The sequence below is a fragment of the Heterocephalus glaber genome, unplaced genomic scaffold (genome assembly GCF_053883595.1).
Source record: "Heterocephalus glaber isolate CG9 unplaced genomic scaffold, H.glaber_assembly_v1.0 deba00000943, whole genome shotgun sequence".
Lineage (NCBI taxonomy): Eukaryota > Metazoa > Chordata > Mammalia > Rodentia > Bathyergidae > Heterocephalus > Heterocephalus glaber.
The window spans coordinates 1,093,448-1,118,634 of NW_028258175.1; the positions used below are offsets into that span (position 1 = coordinate 1,093,448).

General features: G+C 46.8%; 1 protein-coding gene and 1 pseudogene across 5 annotated transcripts in view; one reads left to right on the forward strand and one right to left on the reverse strand.

Annotated features, from left to right (window-relative positions):
- Srcap (Snf2 related CREBBP activator protein) overlaps positions 1 to 11,957 on the reverse strand; it is a 44,300-nt gene extending 32,343 nt beyond the window's left edge. For 3 of the 4 annotated variants that reach the window (XM_004856180.4, XM_004856181.4, XM_004856179.4), the window contains exons 1-6: positions 11,787 to 11,957; positions 9,962 to 10,035; positions 6,998 to 7,260; positions 5,291 to 5,542; positions 2,334 to 2,519; positions 1,857 to 1,997 (exon numbers count right to left, since the gene is read on the reverse strand). In XM_004856180.4, the coding sequence (XP_004856237.1) occupies positions 1,857 to 1,997; positions 2,334 to 2,519; positions 5,291 to 5,542; positions 6,998 to 7,051 (633 nt within the window). In that variant the 5' untranslated portion in view covers positions 7,052 to 7,260; positions 9,962 to 10,035; positions 11,787 to 11,957. Of the gene's footprint in view, positions 1 to 1,856; positions 1,998 to 2,333; positions 2,520 to 5,290; positions 5,543 to 6,997; positions 7,261 to 9,961; positions 10,036 to 11,505; positions 11,637 to 11,786 lie in introns of those variants that run through there. The other variant, XM_087208794.1, reaches the window with a different exon arrangement.
- Positions 11,241 to 20,565, forward strand: LOC110344202 (uncharacterized; annotated as a pseudogene). The gene is made up of 2 exons (XR_015450355.1): positions 11,241 to 15,672; positions 15,794 to 20,565. The product of XR_015450355.1 is annotated as an uncharacterized LOC110344202 (transcript).
- The last annotated feature ends 4,622 nt before the right edge of the window (positions 20,566 to 25,187 follow it).

Here is a 25,187-nt window from a genome sequence, read left to right on the forward strand (position 1 = left end):
TCCACAATGAGCAAAACCTCATCTCAAAAAAACAAAAAGCAATGGGACCTGGAGCCAAGGACGTGGCTCAGTGGCAGAGTACCTGCCTAGCATGCAGGAGGGCCTGAGTTTGATCCCCAGCATGACAAAAACGATAGAACAAAATACACTTCTACTGAACAAATACAAGTCTTTTTCTTCATCATTATTCCTTAAACAATACAACTACTGGGCTGGGGATTTAGCTCAGTGGTTCCACAGCCTGCCTGTCAAGCACAAGGACCTGAGTTCGATCCCTGATACCAAAAAAGAAAAATAATAATAATGATACAACTATTTACACAGCACTCACATTGTATTAGATAGTACGAATAATCTAGAGATAACGTATTGGTGTGTAGGTTATCAGTTAATATGCAATTTTACATATAGGACTTAGCATCACCAGATTTTGAGGCCCACAGGGCGTCTTGGAATGAATCTTCCATGGACACTGAAGAACAACAGTACTTAAGAAATATTTACAACTTAACATGGGGGCAATGGGAACTTTAATGGTACTCCAGCAAATAAGTGAGTTGTAGGTTGTTTGCTTTTCGGGTTTTTTTGTTTTTTGTTCTGGTTGATTTTTCAGAGTCTTGTTATACAGCCCAGGCTGGCCTCAAACTCGTGGCAAGCCTCCTGCTTCAATCTCCCATGTGCTTGGATTACAGCCTGTGCCACCAAGGTCAGCTTCCAGCAAATAAATGCAACAAATGTGTTTTAGAAAAAGCAGACTATAACATATAGAAAGCAGTGTTTGAAATAGCATTTAGCCAGGGATTTAGCTCAGTGGTTCCACCGCCTGCCTTGCAAGCTGAGGGACCCGAGTTCAATCCCCAGTACCAAAAAAACAAATAAATGTTATTTCTTTTTTCTGGAACTGGGGATCAAACTTGGGACCTTGCGCTTGCGAGGCAGGCGGTGGAACCACTGAGCTAAATTCCCAGCCCAGAAATAACATTTAAATAAGTTATAAATTTAAATTTAAGTATATCGATCCTTCTTGAATATTATGGTGACTTAAAATTGACAGGAATCAAGTATCTGATTATAAAATTATATTTTGGGCCGGGGATTTAGCTCAATGGTTTCACCGCCTGCTGCGCAAGTGCAAGGACCTGAGTTCGATCCCCAGCACTAAAAACATAAAATTAAATGAAATTTAAATTAAAATAAAATTATACTTTTAGGAGCCAGGGATTTAGCTCAGTGGTTCCGGCAACTGCCATGCAAGCGCAAGGTCCCGAGTGCAATCCCTGGTACCAAAAACAAAAAGAAACAAAAAACAAACAAAAAAATTGTATTTTTAAGTTTTAAAAGAAATTAATTCAGCATGTAGTGAATGGTATTTCATCTGGTGTATAATATAGTGTTACTTGTTTATACCTGTAAACAGCCTTTTTGGGGGGGCGGGGGATAATGGGGATCGAACTAAGGACCTTGCACTTGCACGGCAGGTGCCAGAACCACTGAGCTAAATCCCCAGCCCTAAACAGCCATCTTTTATGAAGATGTCCTTCATTAAAGGTACTGGTCTGTGTATATATAATAAAAATTAATATGAAAGAAAGAAAAAAACAAAAAAGAAAAAGCAGATTAGATACCTGGCAAAAGGGAAATGGGCTATAAGGGTAAATCCAAAAATGCATGGCCCAATTTTTGGCACTATACCTTCTCATATCACTCCATGCTAGAAAAGTCCCATGCACAGCAGATGTGGCATTAGAGCTGCCTGAGAATGTTCACTCCCTCAGGAAGACTTGATCATCCCTATTACCAGACCACCCTCCAACCTAATCCAAGGCCCTTTCTCTTTGCCAACCCCAAATACTTACTTTCTCCACATTGCTCCAGAACTGTCTGACATCCTTGGCCATGGTGGAAGCAATTCGACGCAACTTGGCCTGCTCTTCCCTCCGAGCCCGTTCCTCTTTCTGCCGCTGCTCCTCATGATGTCGGATCACCATGCGCACTACCTATGGGAATAGACTCAGTGTAAAAACATTCAAAGCCAGATATTCTAACCCACCAAAGGCAAAGAAAACAATCAAGGCCAATAACTCTAGGATGTTAGAACTGTGCTCAAAATGCTGTAAGACAAGCATCAAAAATGACTACACTGGGCCGGGGATTTAGCTCAGTGGTTCCGGTGCCTGCCTTGCAAGCGCAAGGTCTCGAGTTCGATCTCCGGTACCAAAAAAAAAAAACAACACACAAAAATGACTATACTGTTCAATCCCATGAACTAACCCCACAGATGCATCAACGAGATGCCGCTGAGAAGTAAATGAAGACGGACCCAGAGAACATACCTTACGGGCCACACCCCGTTTCCATCTGCGCTCCTGAGCGAAGTCAGCAGACAGCCACTGCATCTCCTCACACAGGTAGTCCCAGTGGCCTTTGGGGCGGGGGGGCTCTGGCACCTTAGGTAACCTCTTCAGGGACCAGAAACCCTCTTTCCGCAGCTCAGCAATCCGAGTCTCAATCTCAGCTTCCTAATGAGAGGGATCTAAGTCCATCAACAGTTCCATTATACCTTTTAGTCCTTTTTTTTTTTTTTTTGGTCAATTCTTTTATTGGTACATTTTAGGTATACAATAGTTACATTCATCATTGGGTGCTTGTACCTTTACATGATGCATCTTAGTTCTTACTTTTCTCCCCATTACCTGTGCACCCTTCACCCCCTCCACCCTTCCCTATTTACATAGATTTCGTTTCCATTTTTTTTCTTTTCTCATAATTTTTCCCTTCCCTTCTTTCCTTTCCCCTTCCCCTCCCACCACCCCTACACCTCTGGACCTTTTCCTATTTCAAATTAACAATTACTTGTTTTAATTGTCTCCTTCTTACTAGATATAAGGGCTCCTTTCACTGTAGAATTCTATTTCCTCGAATATGTCCAAGCTGTATTGAAACTAGAAATATACCACACAGCCCAATTTACACAATCATGTTTCTGTTTTTAGAAATACAATTTGGGGCAGCTGGGGGACATAGCTCAGTGGTACAAAAATGCCCAACACGTGCAAGGTCCTGGGTTCAATTACCAGCATACAAAAAAAACTTACATGAGATATACTGAAAAGTTACACAAGACTAACAACAGGTAGGTGTAACAAAAAAAGATAACAAGGTGGTCATTTTTACTAAAAAATCCATATTGATTAAATTTATAAGGAAAAAACTAAATCAACTGGCTGGGTGTGGTGGGACACATCAATAATCCCAGCGGTCAGAAAGCTGAGGCAGGAGGACTACCACAAATTCAAGGCCAGCCTGTGCTGCATACACAGTGAGTTCAAGGCCATCCTGAACTACACAGTGAGATTCTGTCTCAGCAAAACGAAATCACCTTCAGAACCAAATTATTTCTGTTCTCTCCTCATAAAACTCAGAGAAAATACAGTCAGAGATGAAACAAGGAACTACATGGCCATACTGGCAAAGGAAACAAGAAAGTCACAGCGGCTCTCAAATTTGACCATGTATCAAAATCACCTGCAGTGTTTTACAGCAGATCCAAATTTTTCAAAAAGGGCTGGGAACATAGCATAGTGTGAAGCCCGTAGATTCAATCCTAAATACCACAGGGGAAAAATAAACCCAGGTGTGGTGACACAGTCTATAAACCCAGCACTTTACAGGCTGATGCAGGATTGCTATGAGTTCAAGGGCAGCCTATGCCACACAGAGCAAGACCCTGATGCAAAAAACAAGTAACAAAAAACAAGTAAAGGATCTGCATTTCTAAAAGATGTTGCTGATATTACTGGCCTAAGGGACCACACTTAACACCATATAAATTTAACAGGCTGCAGGATAGAAGCAGAAATAAGTAAATCATAAGAGTACCTACCACAGTTTACAAACTTGCATGTCTAATTCCTCCCTTCATCTTCATAACAAATCAGGCCATAATGGTACCAGCCTACAACCCCAGCTACCTACCAAGAAGGCTAAAGCAGAACTGTGAGTTCAAAGCCAGCCTGTACTACAGTGAGCCCTTGTCTCAAAACTCCAAAACAAAGCCAGGCACAGGGCACACCCTTATAGTCCCAGTCCTGAGAAAGGCTAAAGCCTGAGGATCACAAATTCTAGTCTCATCTAAGCAATTCAGCAAAACCTATCTCAAAATAACAACAACAACAAAAAAGGGCTGGTAGCTCAGCTGGAGAATGCCCTGGGTTTAATCTTTAGCATCCCAAATAAAAAAAAGAACTTATAACAGGGCTAGGGGTTTAGTTCAGTGGTAGAATACTTGCCTAGAATTCTCAAAGTCCTGAGTTAGATACCTAACAACACACAGGAAAAATAAAATAAAATTTCACAGTAAACCAAGTAGCAGACGCCTCTATTTTTATTTATTTTTGTTTTCTGAAACACGGTCTATGTAGTCCAGGCTGGCCTTGAACTCATGGTGAACTTCCTGCCTCACCCACCCAAGTCCTGGGATTACAGGCATGTGCCACCATGCCCAGCTGTCCCTATTTATAAAGAAGAAAATGAGGTAGCCAGGTATGATGCTATACTTCCATAAGTCCAGCTACTCAGGTGGCCGAGGCAGATCATAAAGTCAAGCTAGGCAACAAGATCCCATTTCAAAACAAAACAAAAGAACAAAAAAAGGAACTGGGTTTAGTGACACATGCCAGTAATCCCAGCACCAGGGAGGCTGAGGCAAGAAGGCTGCCAAGAGTTCATGTCCAGGGCTGGGATTTAGCTCAGTGGTGCTGCACCTGCCTCACAAGCACAAGGTCCCAAGTTCAATCCTTGGTACTGGAAAAAAAAAAAAAAAAGAGTTCATGGCCAGCCTGGTCTACACAATGAGTTCAAAGTCACCCTGAATAACACAGTAAGACCCTGTGTCAAAAACAAAAACAAAACAAAAAATGACAGTTCATACCCTAAATCCTAAACTCACAATAAGAAACAAAGACATGTAAAATACCCATGGAGTATGACAGTTAAGAGAAGACTCTCAAAAATCCTCATGGGTGCCGGGGATTTAGCTCAGTGGTTCCGCCACCTGCCTCGAAAGCAGAAGGACCCGAGTTCGATCCCCAGTACCAAAAAAAAAAAAAAAAAAAATCCTTATGGGCCTATAATTCCAGTACTCAGGAGGCTGAGGAAGGAGGACTGCCGCAGGTTTAAGGCCAGCCTGCGCTACATAATGAGTTCAAGGGCAGTCCAAACTACATAGGAAGACCCTGTCTCGATAAATGAATAAGAATGGTCATGGGCCTTTCCAATACATAATACATACATGCTTGGCCTGCTCTGCAATTTCAGCATGGCTCTTCTCCCACTTTGGGCCCCTGTTAGCCAGGTCAGCAGCCTGGGTTAAGCTAAGTCCCTCCAGAGGTACTGTGACACTATCTGGGGGGCCTGGAGGTCCATCCAGAGAAGAATCTTGAGCTATGTGCTGAGGAGAGATACCACCTGCCCCACTAGAGGCTGGGGAACTAGATGAGGCAGGGGACACAGGATTGCTGCCTGTCATGCCGTCCGACACCATCTAAAAAAGAGAAAAATGAAGAAAGTGAATGCTAGATTTTCACTGCATATTTTAAGTGTATTATTTTGTTCTGTTTTCAAAAGGAAAAAGTCTGAAATAAAATGTAAATCTCGGTTTTACAAACACCTAGAAAGAAGTTCTAACAAGGTGCTTATGATAGCAGAATCATACTTATAGCAGATGCTTGACTTGCAAAAGTTACATACTAACATTTACGCACTTTCTAAATTCAAGAACATTACTATACTACATTTCAAATTTAGTGATCCTTCCAGGGCCTCAATGACTTCACTCAATAAGCAATTCTTTGTCTCTCAACTTCCCAGCAAATATGGGAAATTGACCTATGCAATATATCTGAGCTGCCATCAAATTCATCAGACACCAGAAAAAAGCTCCTCAATAGGGCCAGGGATTTAGCTCAGTGGTTCTGCCTCCTGCCTCCCAAGTGGAAGAACCCGAGTTCAATCCCCGGTACAAAAAAAAAAAAGGGCCAGGGATTTCACTCAGTGGTTTTGCTGCCTGCTGTGCAAGCGCAAGGACTCGAGTTTGATCCCTGGTACCAAAAAAAAAGCCCCTCAATATATTCACTAGGGATGTGGGGTTGGAGATGAACATGGCTCCCAAATATGCACACATCACTTTACATAGTGAGTTCAAGGCCAGCCTGAACTATATAGTCAGACCCTGTCTTAAAAAACATAAAACAAGCCGGGTGTGGTGGCACATGCCTGTAATCCTAGCACTTGGGAGGCAGAAGCAGGAGGAACACTGTGAATTCAAAGCCAGCCTGATGGGCCGGGGATTTAGCTCAGTGGTTCCGGCACCTGCTTCAAAAGCACAAGGTCCTGAGTTCGATCCCCAGTACCAAAAGAAAAAAAAAGGAAAGAAAACAAAGCCAGCCTGAAATATATAGTGAGACTCTGCCTAAACAAAAAACAAAAACAGGGCGAGGGATTTAGCTCAGTGGTTCTGTCACCTGCCTCGAAAGAGCAAGGTCCTGAGTTCAATCCCCGGTACCAAAAAACAAAAAACATACAAACAAAAGAATCAAACCCATAAACTTCAAAAGCCTGCTGTATCCAAAGCTAAATCTATCCAGTTGCAAAAGCCAGGCTTTTCTCCTACCCTCCATGCTTACTTGGCTTACCCTCTGCCAGTTCCAAAACAAGTTAAACTAGTCTCAAAGCCTATATAATCTTAAAACCATATTGCACAAACACTTCGACCTTTTTCAAGAAAGAAGGAGCTTCTGTACTCTTGGAGATCAATAAATACTAAAGTCAAATCGAACTTGAGTATCCAACAGGTTTTACACTAGAGTCAAGTGCAGCTGAGCACCAAAGATGCTCCAGACTCAGCTACTCAGGTAGCTAGCACGTGGCACATTTCTTCTGCCTCAAACCCTGTATTCACAAAACAGAAGCAGAGAAGGAATCTTCCCCACTTTCAAACCTGTGTCTGTAGAATTGAGAGCTGAGGATGAACAGGGGAGGGGCTGCTCTGCATGGTCCCACTCCCAGGCTCCTCAGTGGATGCCTGAAGAATGACTGTGTCCTTATTACCACTGCTGCAGGCCAAGGGGCTGGCGTCCGGCTGCAGGGCATGCTGGGAGCTGGCCTCATTCTGGGCCACCGGCCACCGGGACCCGTCTTCCAGGGCCCGGGGCCCACCAGGGCGTCCCAGCCTCCGCTCAGGTCCACCAGCCTCTGGAGCACCTAAAGTAAAATAGAAAAGACAAAAATGAAGTTGAAGCTTTTTTGGGGGGGGGAGGGGTGAGATACAGTCTCCCTGTTTAATCCAGGCTGGGCTCAAACTCCCAGCAATCCTCCTGACTCAGCCTCCCAAGTGCTGGGACTACAGATGTGCACCACCATACCTGGCTAAAGAATTCTTAAAAAAAAAAATTAAATCAAATAAACATGTCAAGTAAATATTGTTTGATGTTTCTAAAATTCCCATCTCTGCTTATGAACCAGATACATTTCACACCATAAAAATGTTCACATAGTAGCCAGGCACCGTGGTACACACCTACAGTGCTGGCACTCGGGGAAGGCAAGGCAAGAGGGTGACAAAATCAAGTCCCACTTGGGCAACTCGGCCAGACTCTGTCTCAAAATAAGAAAAATAAAAATAAGTCAGGCATAGTGGCATACACAGCTCCTGGGAGGTTAAACCAGGAGAAACTGCCATGCGTTCAAGGTCCTCCTGAACTACATAAGGAAACCTTGCCTAAAAAAAGCCACAAGCAATAAAAATAAAAAAGAGCTGAGGATACAGCTCAATGGTAGAGCAGCTCTAGGTTCAATGCACCAGTAACTAAAAAAACCAGGGCTGGGATTTAGCTCAGTGGTTCCGCTGCCTGCTGCACAAGTGCAAGGACTCGAGTTCGATCCCCAGTACCAAAAAAAAAAAATACACCAAAAGTTGGGCCAGGGATGTAGCTCAGTGGCACTGTGCCTGCCTGGCAAGCACAAGTTCAATCCCCAGTACCAGGGGGGAAAAAAACTTTACTTACCCACAGCAGGCATAGTGGTGCACACCTGTAATCCCCAGCATTCAAGAGACTGAGAAAAAATTATCATAAGTTCAAGCCCAGCCTAGGCTACATGAGTTCAAGGGCAGCCAGTACTACATAGGAAGGCTTTAACAAAACCAAAGCTGGGCACTGCGGTGTATGCCTGCAAACTCAGCACTATGGGACACTGAGGCAGAAGGATCTCAAGTCTGAGCCAGCCTGGGAAACTTAGTAACGTAGTAACCCTGTCTCAAAATAAAAAATTTTAGAAGGGCTGGGAATGTAACTTCAGTGTGAATGCCCTAGGTTCAATCCCCAGTACAGGCAATCAATCAGTCAACCAAATATTAAAAGGCTAAACCTGTAGTTCAACCGTAGCACACTTACTTAGCATGAACTAAGCCCTAGGTTGGGGGGCCCCACAGAAAACACATCTGATCTAAATAGATTATATTCCAATACTACCTCTTTTTCTCCTGTCTCAGCCTCCCAAAGGGAATTACAATTGAATACAATTGTATGCGAAGGGGGCTGGGGATTTAGCTCAGTGGTTCTGCTGCCTGCCTTGCAAGTGCAAGGTCCCGAGTTCAACCCCCAGTACCAAAAAAACAAACCAAAAAAACCAAACAATTTTATGTGAAGGGATTACAATCGTGTGCCACAACATCCAGCTATGTCTACTTCTTTTCTTTGGTATGTCTACTTCTTAAGTTAGGAAATGAGGGCAGAGAGACTAAAAGATTTGAATAAGGTCACACAAAAAGGAAGTAGCAGAACTTAGAGCCAAGTTGTATCACACCAAAACCATAGAAAACTTGATTTTTTGTTTGGTTTTTTTTAAAGACAGTCTTGCTATGTAACCCAGGCTGGACTCGAACTTGCAGTAATCTTCCCACCTCAGCCTCCCGAGTGCTGGGATTACAGATATATATCACCATGTCCGGCCATAGAGAACCTGTTACTCTTCCTGGTCAAACGAAGGTGACCCTATCTTCCTCCATCCACAGCATCAAACCCTCCAAGAGAAAATCACATACAGATATTCCTATAAGGTTGTAGAACAGCTGAGCTGTTGAACAGCTCCAAGATGGAACTCTTCACTACTTAAAACAGCAAAGTTCAAAAAAAATCTGTCCAGTGATCCTAACTTTGCTTGATAGTCAAACCAAAAATCTGACTTAAACCCATACAGGGGCCGGGGATTTAGCTCAGTGGTGCCGGTGCCTGCTGCGCAAGCGCAAGGTCCTGAGTTCAATCCCTGGTACAAAAAAAAAAATCCTATACAGGCTGAGACTGGGTCAGTCACACACCATGTCTTGCTGCATACACAAAGGGATGACACTTCACTCTCACCTACAGGACATACAGAACTTCTGTTCATTAAAACATTTGTCACTGTGCTTTTTTTTGTGCTTTGTGTAAAATACTGTAACCATGGCTCCAAAGAAAGTTAGTGATACCCCTAGAAAAGCTAAGGAAAACTGTGAGAACCACTACAGAGTTAAAGAAATAAATCACTGGGCCGGTGATTTAGCTCAGTGGTTTTGCTGCCTACGCAAGCGCAAGGACCCAAGTTCAATCCCCAGTACCAAAAAAAAAAAAAAAAGAAATAAACCACTGCAAAATCTGTTAAGGTCCTGGAAAAATGAATTTATAAGTGTAATTTTTGGGCCTCAGAACCAATCATTTGGTTTCTCATTAATTCATATGGGAAAAGTATGTTCAGCTCTTGAACTTTTCAGAGTTCAAACACGAATTTAGAACAAACTGAGTTCAACAACCAAGGTATCACTGTAGCTCTTCAAGGCAAAACTCCACAAGTATTGACCTATAATTAGTCTCATTCTTATATTTTTGCCCACTAGCATCAGTACACAAAACGGCATCTGTACCCTCACCTGTGTGAGCTGAGACCACACCCCCTGTGAAAGTCTGCACTTCCACGGTGCCGCCGTAATGAGGGGAATCACACCTAAAATAGAAGGGGAGGAAACCAGCAGTGAGAAATCAACCCATATTTACCAACATCCATCAGAATCCATTATTTACTCCAGCTTTTTTGGTTGGTTGGTTGGTTTTTGGAGTCAAGATCTCATTACATAGTTCAAGCTGGCTTGAACTCACCATGGAGCCCAGGGCTTGAACTGGCATTCTTCCTGTCTCAGCCTCCCCAGTGCTAGTATTACAGACATGCACCACTACACCTACCTTACTCCAGCTTTTTGAGACTTTAAACTATACCCAAATCAGTTCCCACAATAGTAGGAAAAACTCGTATTTCAGAAAAAATAAAAGCAAATCACCTCATGGCCAGCACTTGGGAGGCTGAGGCAGGAGGATTGCCATGAATTCGAGGGCAACCTGGGCTACATAGTGAGTTCAAGGACAGCCTGAACTACATAACTAGACTCTCAAAAAAAAAGCAAATCATGTTTTGTGACAGAATTCCACAAGAACATAAAATTCTGGCCCGGTTGGAACAGGAAAGAAAACGAACACAAAAGTTGAAAAAGCTTAAACATAAAGCCTCCACACAATGAAAGGCAAACAACAAAGCAGAAATAGCTGTCACAACTAGAAATTCACACACATGCTGCCTGTCCAGTTGGCTGCTTCCCTTTGAAGTGTGGAATCAACCGGAATAAGAACAGAAACCCCAAGAAAAGTAAACAAACATCCCGATCACAGGAAACTATACCCAAGATTCAGGGCAGGAGCGGGTAAAGCCTGTACCTGTGCCACCAGACACTTCCCTAAACCTGAGACATGCAGCAAGAGACTAAGGAGCAGTCAGATGGGAGGATGGCCATACAGGGAAGAACCACGCGCCGGAAACGGGCAGGGTTAACGGAGAGGGAGCCCGGAAGTGTTTCCGCAGTGTTTAAGGAAATTCCTTAACCGCCAAGCAGCCTTCGATTCTTCCACAAAATTTTCTGATTCTTTCTCCTTTGATTCTTCCTCCACAGAATCCCCAGGACCTGGGCTAGCCGACCTAAGAAGCCTGAACTCTTGACCTCGGGCTTTACTTCCCCGGCCCGGCCGAGCCCTCCCCGCGGACTGACCCAGCGTGACCCCTGACCTCCGCCCCAGTCGCCACCGGCCCACAAGCCCCGCCCCCGGGCTCCCGCCCCACCCAACGTGCGCGCCGGTGGGGGAGGGGCCGCGCGTGCGCGGCCAGGGCGGAGGGAGCCGGCAGCGCGCACGGCCCGGGGGCTCCCGCCAGAGCCCGAGCCCACGCACACGAGGGGTGCGGGACCGCGAAGGCCCCGGCCCATGCCCGCCCAGGGCCCGCCATCACCAGGCCACGAGAAGCTCGGAGAGGGTGGGCTCCTGTGGCAGGTCCGGGCCCGACTAGATGCGGTGGGCGCGCGCCACGACCCGTCCCACGCCCCCCTTCCCGCGCGCCCGGAGTGACTGGTGCAGTGGGCGGGCAGGAGCCCACCTGGGTCCGTTCTCTCAGGGCTCGCTGGCTCGGGCACGCGTGCGCAGAAGGGCGGGAGGGAGCAGTGCCGCGCTGGGCTCGGCGCCGGCCGGCTTCGGCCCCGTCTGTCTCTATGGGCGCGCGCCGACAGCCTCGCGCACCGGCCCCGGGGCCCCGGCTGGAGGTGCGCGCGCAGCACCCCGGGAAGGTGGGAGGGAGGCGGCGGAGGAAAGATGCGCGCGCAGCCCCCTGTCGGGGCGGGGGACTGTGAAACGTCCGCCATCTTATCTCCCTCTCCTTACCTGCGTCCTCGGGGGCGTGCGCACCACCACCCCTCCCGCCGAGGAGGGGGGAGGGCCCCCTCTTGGCCGCAGCCTTCACGGCCTTTAAATTCCCCTGGGGACCGCGGCTACTGCCACCGCCTTTCCTGCACTGCCTCCTCGGCACAGAGTCGCGGGCAGTGAGTTGGGAAGAAGGCAGACGCTATTCTCAGCAAGCTGCTGCCGCCGCCGCCACCGCTGCCGAGGCCTCCCCAAAATGGCCGCCGGCGCCTCGGCCGCCACCACCACCACCACCACCACCACCACAACCACCAGGGCTGGCTAACACTACCGCCGTCGCGGCCCGTCCTCTCGCGAGAGACAGTGAGGGGTCACGTGTCGGTGTAAGACGCTGGCGCGCGCGCGGAGCACACTGGGAGGCGTAGTTCGCCCTGCGTGCGGCCCGCGCTCCTGAGCCCTTTTAACCCTGGGTCTGAGGCTCGCTTGGGGTGAGCCTTGCCTGAGACTCGGACCACCGTCTTCCCACCCCGCTTTTTTAACAGATCCCCCACTTAGGGGAAGCCAGTTAGCCATGGAACCGGGGTCTTCTAATTTCCATGGCGCCGCGCCTTCCCGGCCAGCCCCGTTTTATGTGAGGACAGTTTCCCGGCGGCACCCAGCAGTTTATGCCGTCTGTTCGCAAACTTTCTAGGTTAAGAGCCCCTTGCAGAATCGGGAACCCCACCCCAGAGTAGAACAATGACCGCTACTTTCTACTGAGGCTATTTTGTGTCTTTATTACCTTTGAATCTTAACAATGCTCCAAACAGTTCTCCATCTTACAAACAAACGCTCATAACCAAGCCAGGAGGAGGTGCTCTGCCTAGGACACAGGGTTGTGAGACCCTGAAAGAGTTTTCATTCAGCTCCCCTTAGAACAACAGCTCAGTTGTGGGAAGAAGGGATTGTTGGTTCATTTTACAAATGAAGTCTTCGTTGAATGAAAAATGAAGCCAGGCTTCGGGACACTACCAGCACTCAGGAAGCTGGGGCAGGAAGATGGCTGTGAGTTCAAGGCCAGCCTGGACTACATACCGAGACCCTGTCTCAAAAAAAAGAAGAAGAAGAAAAGTGAGTGATGCTCATATTCTTTACACCCTTCCCCATCACCCTCAGAAGGGTGGAGGCCAGGCCAGAGTCTGACTGGGTGGGACCTAACCTTAACCTTATGCTACTAATCTCTTGCTATGCAATCCTGAGCAGTTCACTTCACCTCTTTGAGCTTCAGTCTCTTCATCTGTAAAGTGGGGACAGAGTTGCTGATGTAAAGTTGCTTCAAAAGCTCTAAAGAACCACCCAAGTGCAGAATATATTTGGGACATATCTTTTTCTTTTTCTTTGTTTTGGTACCGGGGATCGAACTTGGGACCTTGCACTTGCGAGGCATATCTTTTATTGTCTCAAACTTAATGATCTTAAGGTCAAGTTTAACCTTCGTGTGCTTTACAGTGTTTTTGTTTTAGCGGTACTAGGGATTATTTTTTATTTTTTTGTTGTTATTTTTTTTGGTACTGGGGATCAAACTCAAAACCATGCGCTCGGCAGGCAGGTGCCATACTGCTGAGCTGTACCCCCAGCCCAGTATTAGGGATTGAATCCAGGAGTGCTTTATCACTGAACCACATCCCCAGCCTTTATTTTTATTTATTTATTTTTTAATTTTTGAGACAAGGTGACCAAGTTTCCCAGGCTGGCCAGAAACTTGTGATCCTCTTGCCTCAGGCTCCCTAGTAACTGGGAGTAGAGACTTAACCAAGCCGCTATCACACCAACCACATTTACATAGTGTTGTGGTTTGTTGGGTCAGTGTCTCCCCCTGCCCCCCAGCATCAGGGATTGAACTCAGGGCTTTGCACTTGCCAGGCAGGTGCGGTGCCACTGAGCTACATCCCTGGTCCTACATAGTGTTTTAATGTTCTAGGTGTCATTGCTGCTTCCAGAAGGAGAATGAGGTGTCCAAGTCAAGGTCAGCTCCCACCATTCCCAGTCCTCTTGCACTGGGCAAACTCACACATTTGTCTCATCTGTCTGAGTTTTTTTTTTTTTGGTACTGGGGATCAAACTTGGGTCCTTGCTTGCAAGGCAGGCATGGTGCCACTGAGCTACATCCCGGCCATGAGGCCCTGAGTTTGATCCCCAGTAGTGCAAAAAAAATAACCTGGCATAGTGGCTCGTGCCAATAATCTTAGCAGTCAGGAGGCTGAGACAGAAGGATGGCTGCAAGTTCCAGGTCAACCTGGGCTAAATAGTGAGTTCAAGACCAATCTGAACTACATAGTGAGACCTTGTCTCAAAAAACAAGCCCAGTGTGACGGTAATCCCAACACACTCAGGAGGCTGAGGCAGGAGGATCGCAGGAGTTCGAGTCCAGCCTGAACTACATAGTTCAGGGCCAGCCAGTTAAACTAAATAGCAAGATGGTCTCAAAATACAAAAAAAGCAACAAAAAAGAATTCAAGGCCCATATGGGCTTCATAGTGAGACCCTATCTTTAAAAAAATTAGGCACGAGGGGCTGGAAATGTAGGTCAGTGGCACCATGACTACCTTGAAAGTGTAAGGTCCTGAGTTCGATCCCTGGTAGCAGAAAAAAAAAATGTTTTTAAAAAATTAGGCATGGGGCCTGGGATTTAGCTTAGTGGTTCCAGCGCTGGCCTGGCAAGCACAAGGCTCCGAGTTTGATCCCCAGTACCAAAAAAAAAAAAAAAAAAATTAGGCATAAAGGTAGGTATTCCAGGCAGATGGCACAGCCTCAACAATGTTGGGTGGAGTGGCAAATAGATCCAGTATTTTCTTTTCTTTTTTCTTTTTTTAATTTTTGGTACCGGGAATCGAACTCGGGTCCTTGCGCTTGAGCAGCAGGCAGCAAAACCACTGAGCTAAATCCCCGGCCCGCTTTGCTTTTTTACCTGGCTATGTAGTCCACGCCAGCCTTGAACTCACTGTGTAGCCCAGGCTGCTCTAAAATTTGCACCTTTCCTGCCTCAGCCTCAGAGTGCTGGGATCACAAGCTTGTGCTACCACGCCCCAGTCTGCACAGGCTGCATGTGGGCTGTTCTTTCAGAAGCGATGGGGAGACACCAAGCTGCTGAGGAGAGGGGGCGTGATTCTGAAGAAGAGTGGTCTAACAGGAAACTTGGGATGGCTGCAAGGACGGCTGAAACGCTGGAGACCGGGAAGGGGAGGAGCAGCACCCAGGTGCAGTGGGGGCCACAGCCAGAAGGTGGCAGTGGAGATGGAGAGAGAAACTACAGAGGAAGAATTAGCACAACTTGGCTGACCCTAGAGGGTTGGCTGCCTGTGAAGATGCCCCTCTCCACAGCCCTTCAGTCACCTCTGTGAGGCCAGTGGTTCCCAGGTTCCTCCTCCCTTCCTGCTCGCTCCTTCTCAGCCTTACAGGGGACTCGCCCCAGACACTTCTGTCATTTGTTGGGGTGACTAAGGATTCTTTCAACTGTCCTCTCATATCCGACGTGTTCTGTAGGACAAAGCGATGTTCGGGTTCTGGGTGAGGTGAGCAAGTCAGGCTGTACCCAAAACCATCTGCATATGAGCATTTCTCGTATTTGCCTAGAAAGATCCCGGAAGGGCCTAAAAAGACCTCGCAGCCTCCAGTAACTTATTATCCCCATGCATTCTGATTATCATCTTTCAAGCCAATGACTCCCAAGGACTGTCCCCGGCTCAGAACATGGGTTCCCCTCTAAGTCCCATATTTTGCCTGCAGGAACCCCCCCCCCCCAGGAACCTTGAATTCGCAGGTCCAGATGAAAACTCGGGATCTGAAACATAACATCTGTTCCTCTGACCCACTTCTGAGGAGATGGCATCACCATAGCCAGAAATGGGTGTCTGTGGTCCCCATCCAGGCAAGTGTGTGTGTGTGTGTGTGCACGCGCGTGCATGTGTGGGTGTGTGGCACTGAAGAGATCTAGGGGACCCAGAGCTTCACATCTTAAATATTTCTCCCTTCTATCCATTTCTTTCCAGCTCCATCAACATCCACCCTAAGCCCTTGATGATTTGTAATCAGTGACAGTCCCAAGAACCAGCTGGTCAGTCGGGCTTTTTAGCTCCCTCCCCTCTACTGTTCTGTCTCACAGCCTCCCTGCCCTCTTCTTTGGTATGCACAATGGACATTTTCTCAGTCCCTCTTAGGTAAAGTGACGTGCAAATAAAACTTCTGCTCCCTTACTTTTCCTCTTTCTTTCTTCCTGTCCTTTTTCTTCTTCCATCTCCTTCCTTCCTTCCTTTCCTCCCTCCTTGTTTGCTTGCTTGATAGGGTCTCACTGTGTAGGCCAGGCTGACCTTGAAGTCCTGAGCCTCCTTCCTCAAGGATGCTGAGGTCACAGGCAGTGGCCACCACGCGGGGCTCAGACACCTGCTTCCAGTCCTCTGGCAGGTAACCTTTCTGGGTTCACGGCAGTGTCCCCTGGCCTCCCACTAATCGCCCTGTGGCCAGTACCTCCCACCCACCAAAGTCCTAGTTCCTGTGGGTTTCCATTCCAACGTGAGAAACAGCAGAAGCTGGAGAGTCTAACATCCAACACTGGGGCAGAGGGAGGCTCCTGGCGTCAGAGCTGGGGAGAGGAGTTTGGAGGTGTCATTGAAGTTCTCCATACGGCAACCAGGGAAAGAAATTTTTTCTAACTTCAAGTGTGGGTGTCACTCTTAGGTCCTTTCTGGAATCACAGGAAACCCCAAGACCCCCAGTTCCCCACATGGTAAACCACTGGACTATTCTGTGACCTGTTCCTCCACAGCTTTCTCCACCTGAGCCCCCTCACATCCCTTCCTCCATCCCCCACTTAGACCTCGCACCTCCTCAGGGTGGGTGTGAGTTCCTGGAGCCTTCTCAGCCTGCAGGTACAACGGATTGAGACAAGCTGTGTCTTCTGCTCCTCAGCACGGTAACCCGGGGAAAGGTCTCCCCAGTTCACACCTGTCTGGTTTGTGTTAGTGGAGGTGTCTGCACTGATCATCTGGGCAGTGCCGGGCACGTGGGAAATACCAGCTGCTGGGTCCTGGTTGAGGGTGCGTGTGTGCATGACAGCAGTAACCCCGTGCTAAGTTCACCCAAAAAGCTAATTCAGCAGGATGTGGAGGCACACGCTGGTAATCCCAGCACCCTGGGAGACTGAGGCCAGAGGATTTCAACTCAAATCCATGCTATACAACGTAGCACTTTTCAAAACAAAGAACATAAAGACTTGGAGATGTAGCTCAGTTCAAAGGCCTGCCCTGGGTTCATTTCCCAGTACTAAATCTAATAATAATAACAATAACAACAACAAATACTAAGCACTAACCTGTGTTTTTACACAAATGAATTCAGTTCTCACAAAAACCCTAGTAAATACATTATCACCCTACTTTTGCAGGGTAAGAAGGGTGGCTAAGTAAAGTGTCCCAAGTTACACAGCGGGAAAGAAACAGAGCAGGAACTTGAACCTAGGAAGACAGATTTGTGCTCCTAACTACTGTGCCTAACATACCCAGGTCTAACTGGGTGTGATGGCACAGTCATGCAATGCCAGTGGTTTGAGAGGCTAAAGCATGAGAATCACAAATTTGAGGTTGGCATAGGCAACTTAGTGAGTACTTGCTAAAAAAAATTTTAAAAGGTCTGGAGATGGGCTGGATGTGTGGCTCACAGTTGTAATCCCAGCATTCAGGAGGCTGAGGGAGGAGGATTGCCACAAGTTCAGGGCCAGGCTAGACTACATAGTGAGTTCAAGGCCAGCCTGGACTACATAGCAAGACCTTGTCTCAAAAAAAGCAAAACAAAATTTTTCATGAATCACATTTGTACAATCAAAAAAAGTACAATTATTTCCAGGGGATTTTTTTGGTACCGGGGATCAAACTCAGGACCTTCTGCTTGTGAGGCAGGTGGTAGAACCACTGAGCTAAATCTCAGGCCCTATTTCCAGTTTTAGAAACAAATGATCCCATAGGTATGTAGTTAGCACTGACATCATGTATGATGGCCAGATGTAGTGGTGCGCACCTGTAATGCCAGCACTGTGGAAGACTGAGGCAGGAGGATTGCAAGTTGGACTCCAGCCTGGGCAACTTAGTGACTTACTTAGCAGGGTCTCCAAATAAAAAATAAGAAAGGGGCCTGGGGATTAGGCTCAGTGGCACTGTGCCTGCCTTGCAAGCACAAGGTCCTGAGTTCAATCCCCAGTACCAAAAAAAAAAAAAAAGGGCTGTGGATGTAGCACAGTGCAAAGACTCTGGGTTTAATTTCCAGCACACCCACAAAAATTATAATACAATTCCATTTTGTATTAAAAAAAATCTAGGGCCGGGGATTTAGCTCAGTGGTTCAGGCGCCTGCCTCCCAAGTGCAAGGTCCCAAGTTTGATCCCCAGTACCAAAAAATAAAATAAAATAAATCTAAGGGCCGGGGATTTATCTCAGTGATTTTGCCACCTGCTGCACAAGCACAAGGACCCAAGTTCAATCCCCAGTACCAAAAAAAAATTAAAATTAAAATTTAAAAAATTTAAAAAAAAATCTAAACAAAAGATCAAAAAGTGTGGAAAAAATATACCCTAAACCAGTGATGGTGAACCTTTTAGAGCTTTCAGTCATAACAAACATCCCACTGTGGGACATGTGCCATAAGTTCGCCACCACAGCCCCAAATTGGTAAATGTGACTGTCTTATTAAAGATGAAAAAAATGAGCCAGGTGTGGTGGTGCATACCTGTAATCCCAGCACTCAGGAGACTGAGGCAGGAGGATCGCTGTGAGTTTGGGGCCAGCCTGAATGCATAGTGAGACTCTGTCTCAAAAACCAAAGCAAACAAAAGATGAAAAAAATAAAAAAGGTTTTTCCTTTATATTCTTCTATATTTAAAAATATTTTTTCAGTTACTTCATATTGCTTCTTTTAATTTATGGACTATTAAAATATTTTTTTTTCTCTTTTTTTGGTACCAGGGATCGAACTTGGGACCTTGTGCTTGCAAGGCAGGCGCCAGAACCACTGAGCTAAATCCCCAGCCCAAAGAGTAGGTACTTTTTAAGATTTCCATAGACACTAAATATTGCTTCCCAAAGAACATGTACCCATCTCTAACGCAGCCACTAGAATATGAAGATTGTGCCGGGCGTGGTGGCACACCTGTAATCCTACCACTCAGGAGGCTGAGGCAGGAGGATCACCAGGAGATCAAGGCCAGCCTGGACTACATAGGGAAATCCTGTCACAGCCAAACAGACAAAAATATGAAGATTGTTCCTCTGTCATGAATACCACCAATCAACAAGCTCTGGGGATTGAATCGGGATTTACACCCACTAGGCCAGCACTCTGCCACAAAGACTCATCCCCAGCCCTTCCCTCCTGCTTGTTTCCTTGATTCATTGACCTTCATTGATCTTTGGAGGCCTTTAGACTTTTTTTTTGTTACTGGGCATCAAACTCAGGACCTTGTGCTTGCCAGTCAGGGGGTGGAACCACTGAGCTAAATCGCTGGCCCTTGATATATATTTTTTAATTATATGTAATAGTAATGTCTCTTCCAATTTGTGACTTAAAATTTTATCCATTTATTTATTTTTCAGTACTGAGAATTGAGCCTAGAGCCTTTGCACAGAGCTATGTCGTTGCCCGCCCCCGCCCCCCCCCGTCCCCCCGAGACAAGGTCTCACTATGTAGCTCACCTTGAACTCACTATGCAGCCCAGGCTGGCCTCAAACTCACTCAGAGATCCTCCTGCCTCAGCCTCCTGAGTGCTCGGATTACAGATGTGTGTGACTTCTCTTGGTTGTAGTTTTGATTTGCATTTCCCTTGAAAATTTTATTTAATCAGTCTCCTATTTTGGACTGTTGAGTCCTTCCCATTCTCTAGCCCTAAAACTAAGGTTTTAGTGGCGACCTTCGTAGTGAATGTCTTCACACACGGAAATCCTGTTTGTGCCTGAAGCGTCGCCATGGTTCTCGGCAGCGCCTGCCCCGCGCCTGAGACGGCTGGAGAGTTCTGCTTCCCCCGTCCCTCCAATCTTCCCCTGGAAACCCACGGTGCCACTGTGATCCCCAGCTTTAGGCCTCTGAGTCTAAAGGACTTTGAGTCACTCGTCACGGATTAGGGTGCGGCGGGGAGGATGGGGTGAGATACACTGATCGTGTCAGGTGACGTCGTCCGTCCCTGTTACCCCTGCGCTAACCCGCACCCTAGAGCGCCTAACATTTTCTTTTAACATTTCATTTTTTTAGTTTGAAAGTGTTATTAGTACATGTTTGCAATACATAATGACTGTGTTCGCTGTGAGGCCCTGCGCATGGCCACGAGCATCTTTTGAAGACCTCCTCTGCCCGGCCCGGCGGCCGCGCGGGATCTGACAGGGTCTGGCAGTTTGGTTTGGTTTGCGTCGGGGATGGAACTCCGCACCCAACCCGGGGCTGCGGCCCAGGTCCTGGATGTCAGCTGACAACGTGGAGCTGGGTGCGAGTGCGGCGCTCACCCCCATTCACCGGTTTCTCCCTTTCCGAAGTTCTCGGGGTCTCGGGCGTCGGTGGGGCAGTGCGCTTCTGATCGCCGCCCAGGGAGGCCTTTTTCGTCTGCACGTCTGTCTGTCGGCGAAGTCTGTGGCCTGGTCCCTTTGACGGCGACGTGACCAGCTTTACACCAGAGCCAGCAGCCCAGGCCCCCACTCTGCCCATCGTGAATCTTTTCACCAAATTTAGGGGAGTGCTTTTCACCTTTGTGCCTCAGATGCTCGCGCATAAAATAGATTCTCTCTTTGTTCTCGGTATCCGGGATCGAACTCGGGACCTTTTGCTTTCAAGGCAGGCGGCGGCATCATCACTGAGCTAAATCCCTGGCCCTCTCATGGAATTGCTTTCTTTTCTTTTTCCTTGGTTCTCTTTTCGGGGGGGTGTGCGTGTGTTCCCGTGCGTTGGGGTTGAACCCAGGGCCTTGCACATCCCAAGTGTGTGCTGGTGCTGCACTGCTGAGCCATACCAACACTGAGCATATTTACATATTTGGTTTTTTAAAATTTTTTTTATTTTTATTTTTTTTTCGGTACTGGGGATCAAACTCAGGACCCTGAGCTTTTGAGGCCAGCACCAGAACCACTGAGCTAAATCCCCAGCCCTTGTTTTTATTTATTTATTTATTTATTTTAATTTTTATTTTTTAATTAAATTCTTTTATTGGTACATTTTAGGTATACAACACGATTACATTTCTCATTGGGAATTGTACCTTTACATAATGCATCTTGGTCCTTGTTTTTATTTTTGAGACAGGGTTTCACTATGCTGCCCAAGCAAGCTGTTCTCAAATTCATGGGCTCAAAAAAATCCTTCTGTCTCAGCGCCCCAAGTGTAGCTTTCTAGTACGATTGGTAGCAAATTATACTATATACAAAGTTTTGGGTTCTTCCTTTAACTTCTGGGGATTTAAGGGAGGCCGTGCTGGGGATTGATTCCAGCACCTCTCACGTGCTAGGCTAGTCCTACACACTTTGTTGCTTTGAGACAGGGTCTGGCTGTGTGGTTTAGGCAGATCTTGAACTCAATGTGTAGTCCAGGCTGCCCTCAGACTCACTGCAATCCTTCTGCCTCAGCCTCCCAAATGCGAAGATTACAGGAGTGCCCCACTACCCCTGGGCCAGCCCAGTGATGTTTACCCCACTGATGATTGTACTAGTTTATTCAGTAGATCTCTGCGGATATATTTTGTTTAATTCTAGTCTTCCTGCTATGACACAAAGGTTTTTGGGCAGTAGTCTTTTCTTTTTTTTTTTCAGTACCGGGGATTGCACTCAAGGCCTTGTGTTTTCGAGGCAGGCACATGCCATTGAGCTAAATGCTGCTGTGGCTGCCGCTTCTTCCTCTCCTCTTTCCTCTCCTTCATCTTCTCTTTCTTCATTATTATTACTATTATCACTTGGACTGGGGATTGTTTGCTTTTGGTACTGGGGATAGAACTCGGGTCCTTGCACTTGAGAGGCAGGCAGTGGAACCACTGAGCTAAATCTCCAGCCCTGGACTGGGGATTGAACCCAGGCTTCACACTGAGCTACCTCTACAGCCCATTTATATTTTTTAATTTTGAGACAGGGTCTCACTAAGAGCCCAAGTTGCCCAATCTTGGCTGGAACTTGAAATCCTCTTCCCTCAGCCTCCCAGAGTTCTGGGTTTGTTTGTTTATTATTTATTTATTGGCTCTGGGAATGAAACCCGGGCCTTGCACATGCTAGGCTAGCACTCTACCACTGAGCTACACACTCAGCTTGTCTTCTCTTTCTAAACTTTAATGTCCCAGAAAAGATTATCTTTGTCTTTTTCTCAATATAAAAAATATTCCTTAGCTGGGCATGGTGGTGCACTGTAATCCCAACACTAGGGAGGCTGAGGCGGAACGATCTTGCCACGTGTTTGAGGCTAGCCTGGGCTACACAGTGAATTCAAGGCCACCTGAACTACATAGCAAGACCCTGTATCAAAAAACAAAAAAATATTTCTTTTCAAAAGCTGAGGATGTAGGTCGGTGGTAGAGTGCTTGCCTGGCATGCATAACACCATGGTTTAGTCCTCAAAACTATAGAAAAAAAAGTTGTTTTTTCTTGCCTTGTTTTTTTTTTTTTTTGGTACCAGGGATCAAACTCGGGTCCTTGCGCTTGCAAGGCAGGGGCCGGAACCACTGAGCTAAATCCCCAGCCCTTCTTGCCTTGTTTTTTGAGACAGGGTCTCCCTAAGTAGTTGAACTCAGGCTGGCCTCAGGTGATCCCCCTGCATCAGCCTCCCATCTTTGTGCCTTAAGCAGAGGTGGGGATCAAACCCAGGGCACATGCTGAGCACTCTACTTCTGAGCCAGGCCCGCCACAGTTTATTCACTGCCGTGTTACTGAGGCAGAGCCTGATGTGCAGCAGGAGACTGATAAATATTTGTGGATGGACTACCTGAGGGAGTAGCTTTTACTGGGGCCAAAACACAGGCTGTAAAGACTCTGGTTTTGTGTTTTGTTTTGTTTTTTTTTGGTACCGGGGATCAAACTTGGGACCTTGCGCTTTTGAGGCAGGTGGCGGAATCACTGAGCTAAATCCCCAGGCCCAAGACTCTGAAGACCAGGGTGGCAGAGCATGTGCAGACCTGACACCTTCGGAGACAGTTCTCAGAAAATGAAAACAGAACCAGTTTTTTCATTCTAGTTTGTTTCATGCAGTTTAAAGTGAAAGTTAAGACATACAAATCACAGAAGCTTTCCTCTCTTTCCTTCTTTCTTCCTTTCTGTTTTATTTATTTTTTTGAGACAGGGTCTTGCTATGCAGCCCAGGCTGGCCTTGAACTCGGCAATCCTCCTGCCTGAGCATGTGTGTGGCACCATGCCCCGCTATACCATTTTCTTTTTTCTTTCCTTTTTTTGGGGTACAGGGTATCAAACTCAGGGCCTCAGGCTTGCCAGCCAGGCCCTGTGCCACTGAGCTACATCCCCAGCCCTATACATTTTCAACTAGAGTATTTGGCAGCAACCAAAAGCTTTTTCCTTCAAAGCTTTTTCCTGGCGAGTGGACCTGGCGAACGTGTGCAGCACGTGCTCACAGCGCACACCACATTCTAGGCCAGGGCTCTACCACTGAGCTCTGTTCCAGCCCAGCACCTGAATCCTGAAAGCATATCCTCTGGCTGTGCAAATCTGTGTGTAGGAATTCATGGTGCAGATGTATTTGCTCAAGAGTACAGATATGTGGGTATTTGCTCATGTTGTTTTAGTAGAAGACTAGAAAGAATGGAAATGTCTATGGGCAGAGATGTCTTAAATATGTATATGTTGGCATTGTCTTACAATGGAATACTATGCAAATGATAAAGAAGAAGGTAGAGCTGGCTGCGGTGGTGCCTGTCAGTAATCCTAGCACTCTGAGAGGCCAAGGTAGGAGGTTTGCAAGCTTGAGCCTAACCTGGGCAATTTAGCAAAACCCTGCCTCAAAATAAAAAAGAAAGTGCTGGGGCTGTATCTCAGTGAAAAGGCTTTGTTGTGTAGGGGGTAGACCTCTTCTGTGTGCTGAGGAGGAACAGTCCCAGGACACAGAACCTTGTGTACTCTATGTAAACGTTTGTAATTCTCCAGGAGAAACAAAAAAGAAATGAACAGGTGTCTCTGGGGAGGTAAAGTTCACCAGCGAGGGAAAGAAACTTTGTCAGTTGTTTTTTTGTTTTTTTTTTAATGTTACATTAGTAGCAGGTAGTGGCTGCAAGAAATTCCAAAGACACAAAAGGATGAACAGGACAAAGTAGGTTTCAGTGCTAGAAACACCTCTCCCCTAGGGATGGAGCTATGTCAAGGGATTTAGATGCCAATATAAAACTGGAACAATTTAGCCAGGGGCAGACGTCTGGGTTCCTAATCCCAGCATTCTGGGTGACTGAGGCCACAGAAATGCATGTTGGACCAGCCTGGGCAATTTAGCAAGACTTCTTTTCTCCATCCTCTGGAAAAGGGGTGGGGGCAGGGATCCGAGGGGACGTAACTCAGTGAGAAGGCCCCCTGGGTGTGGTGGTTCCTAATTCCAACATTCAAGAGGCTGAGGCAGGAGGATCACCTCAAGTGCATAGCGAGATCCTGTCTCAAAAAGCAAACAAAAACAAAACCAAAAAATTGTGGACCAGTACTCTTCCAAACTGTCAAGATGGGACTGAGGATGCAGCTTAATAGTAGAATACTTGCCTGGCATGCTTGAGGCCCTAGGTAAGATTCCCAACTACACACACACACACACACACACACACAAACTCTCTCCTAGCTCGGCATGGAGGTGCAACGCCTGTACTCCCAGCACTCAGGAGGCTGAGGCAGGAGCATCGCCATGAGTTCAAGGCCAGCCTGGGCTACACAGGGAGACCCCGTCTCAAAAAACCATAAAGAATTCTCCCCTAAGCCTATCAAGATCCTCAAAACAAGGGTTGGGGATTTAGCTCAGTGGTTCCGGCACCTGCCTCACAAGTCCAAGGTCCCAAGTTTGATTCCTGGTACCAAAAAAAAAGATCCTCAAAACAAGGAAAGTCAGGAAATCTGGGAAATAATCTCAAGAGGCTCCTAAGGAGAGGAGACTCAGTATAATGCAATAATCCTGGCAGTTCCAGAACCAAGGACATCGGGTGAACACTAAGGGGTGAGTGAGTGGACTTTGGCTAATGACAACATTGTTCCAGTTGAGCATTTTAACAGTTGTGCCACACAATGTTAGGTGGCTGGGTACAGTGTAAATGGGAACTCTGTACTATCTAAAAAGTATTTTTTTCCCTCAGTGCTGGAGATCAAACCCAGGGCCACCTGCATTTTAGGCAAGTGCTCTATCATGAGTTACAAAACAGTTATTATTTATTTGTTTGTTTGAGATAGGGTCTCATTATGTAGC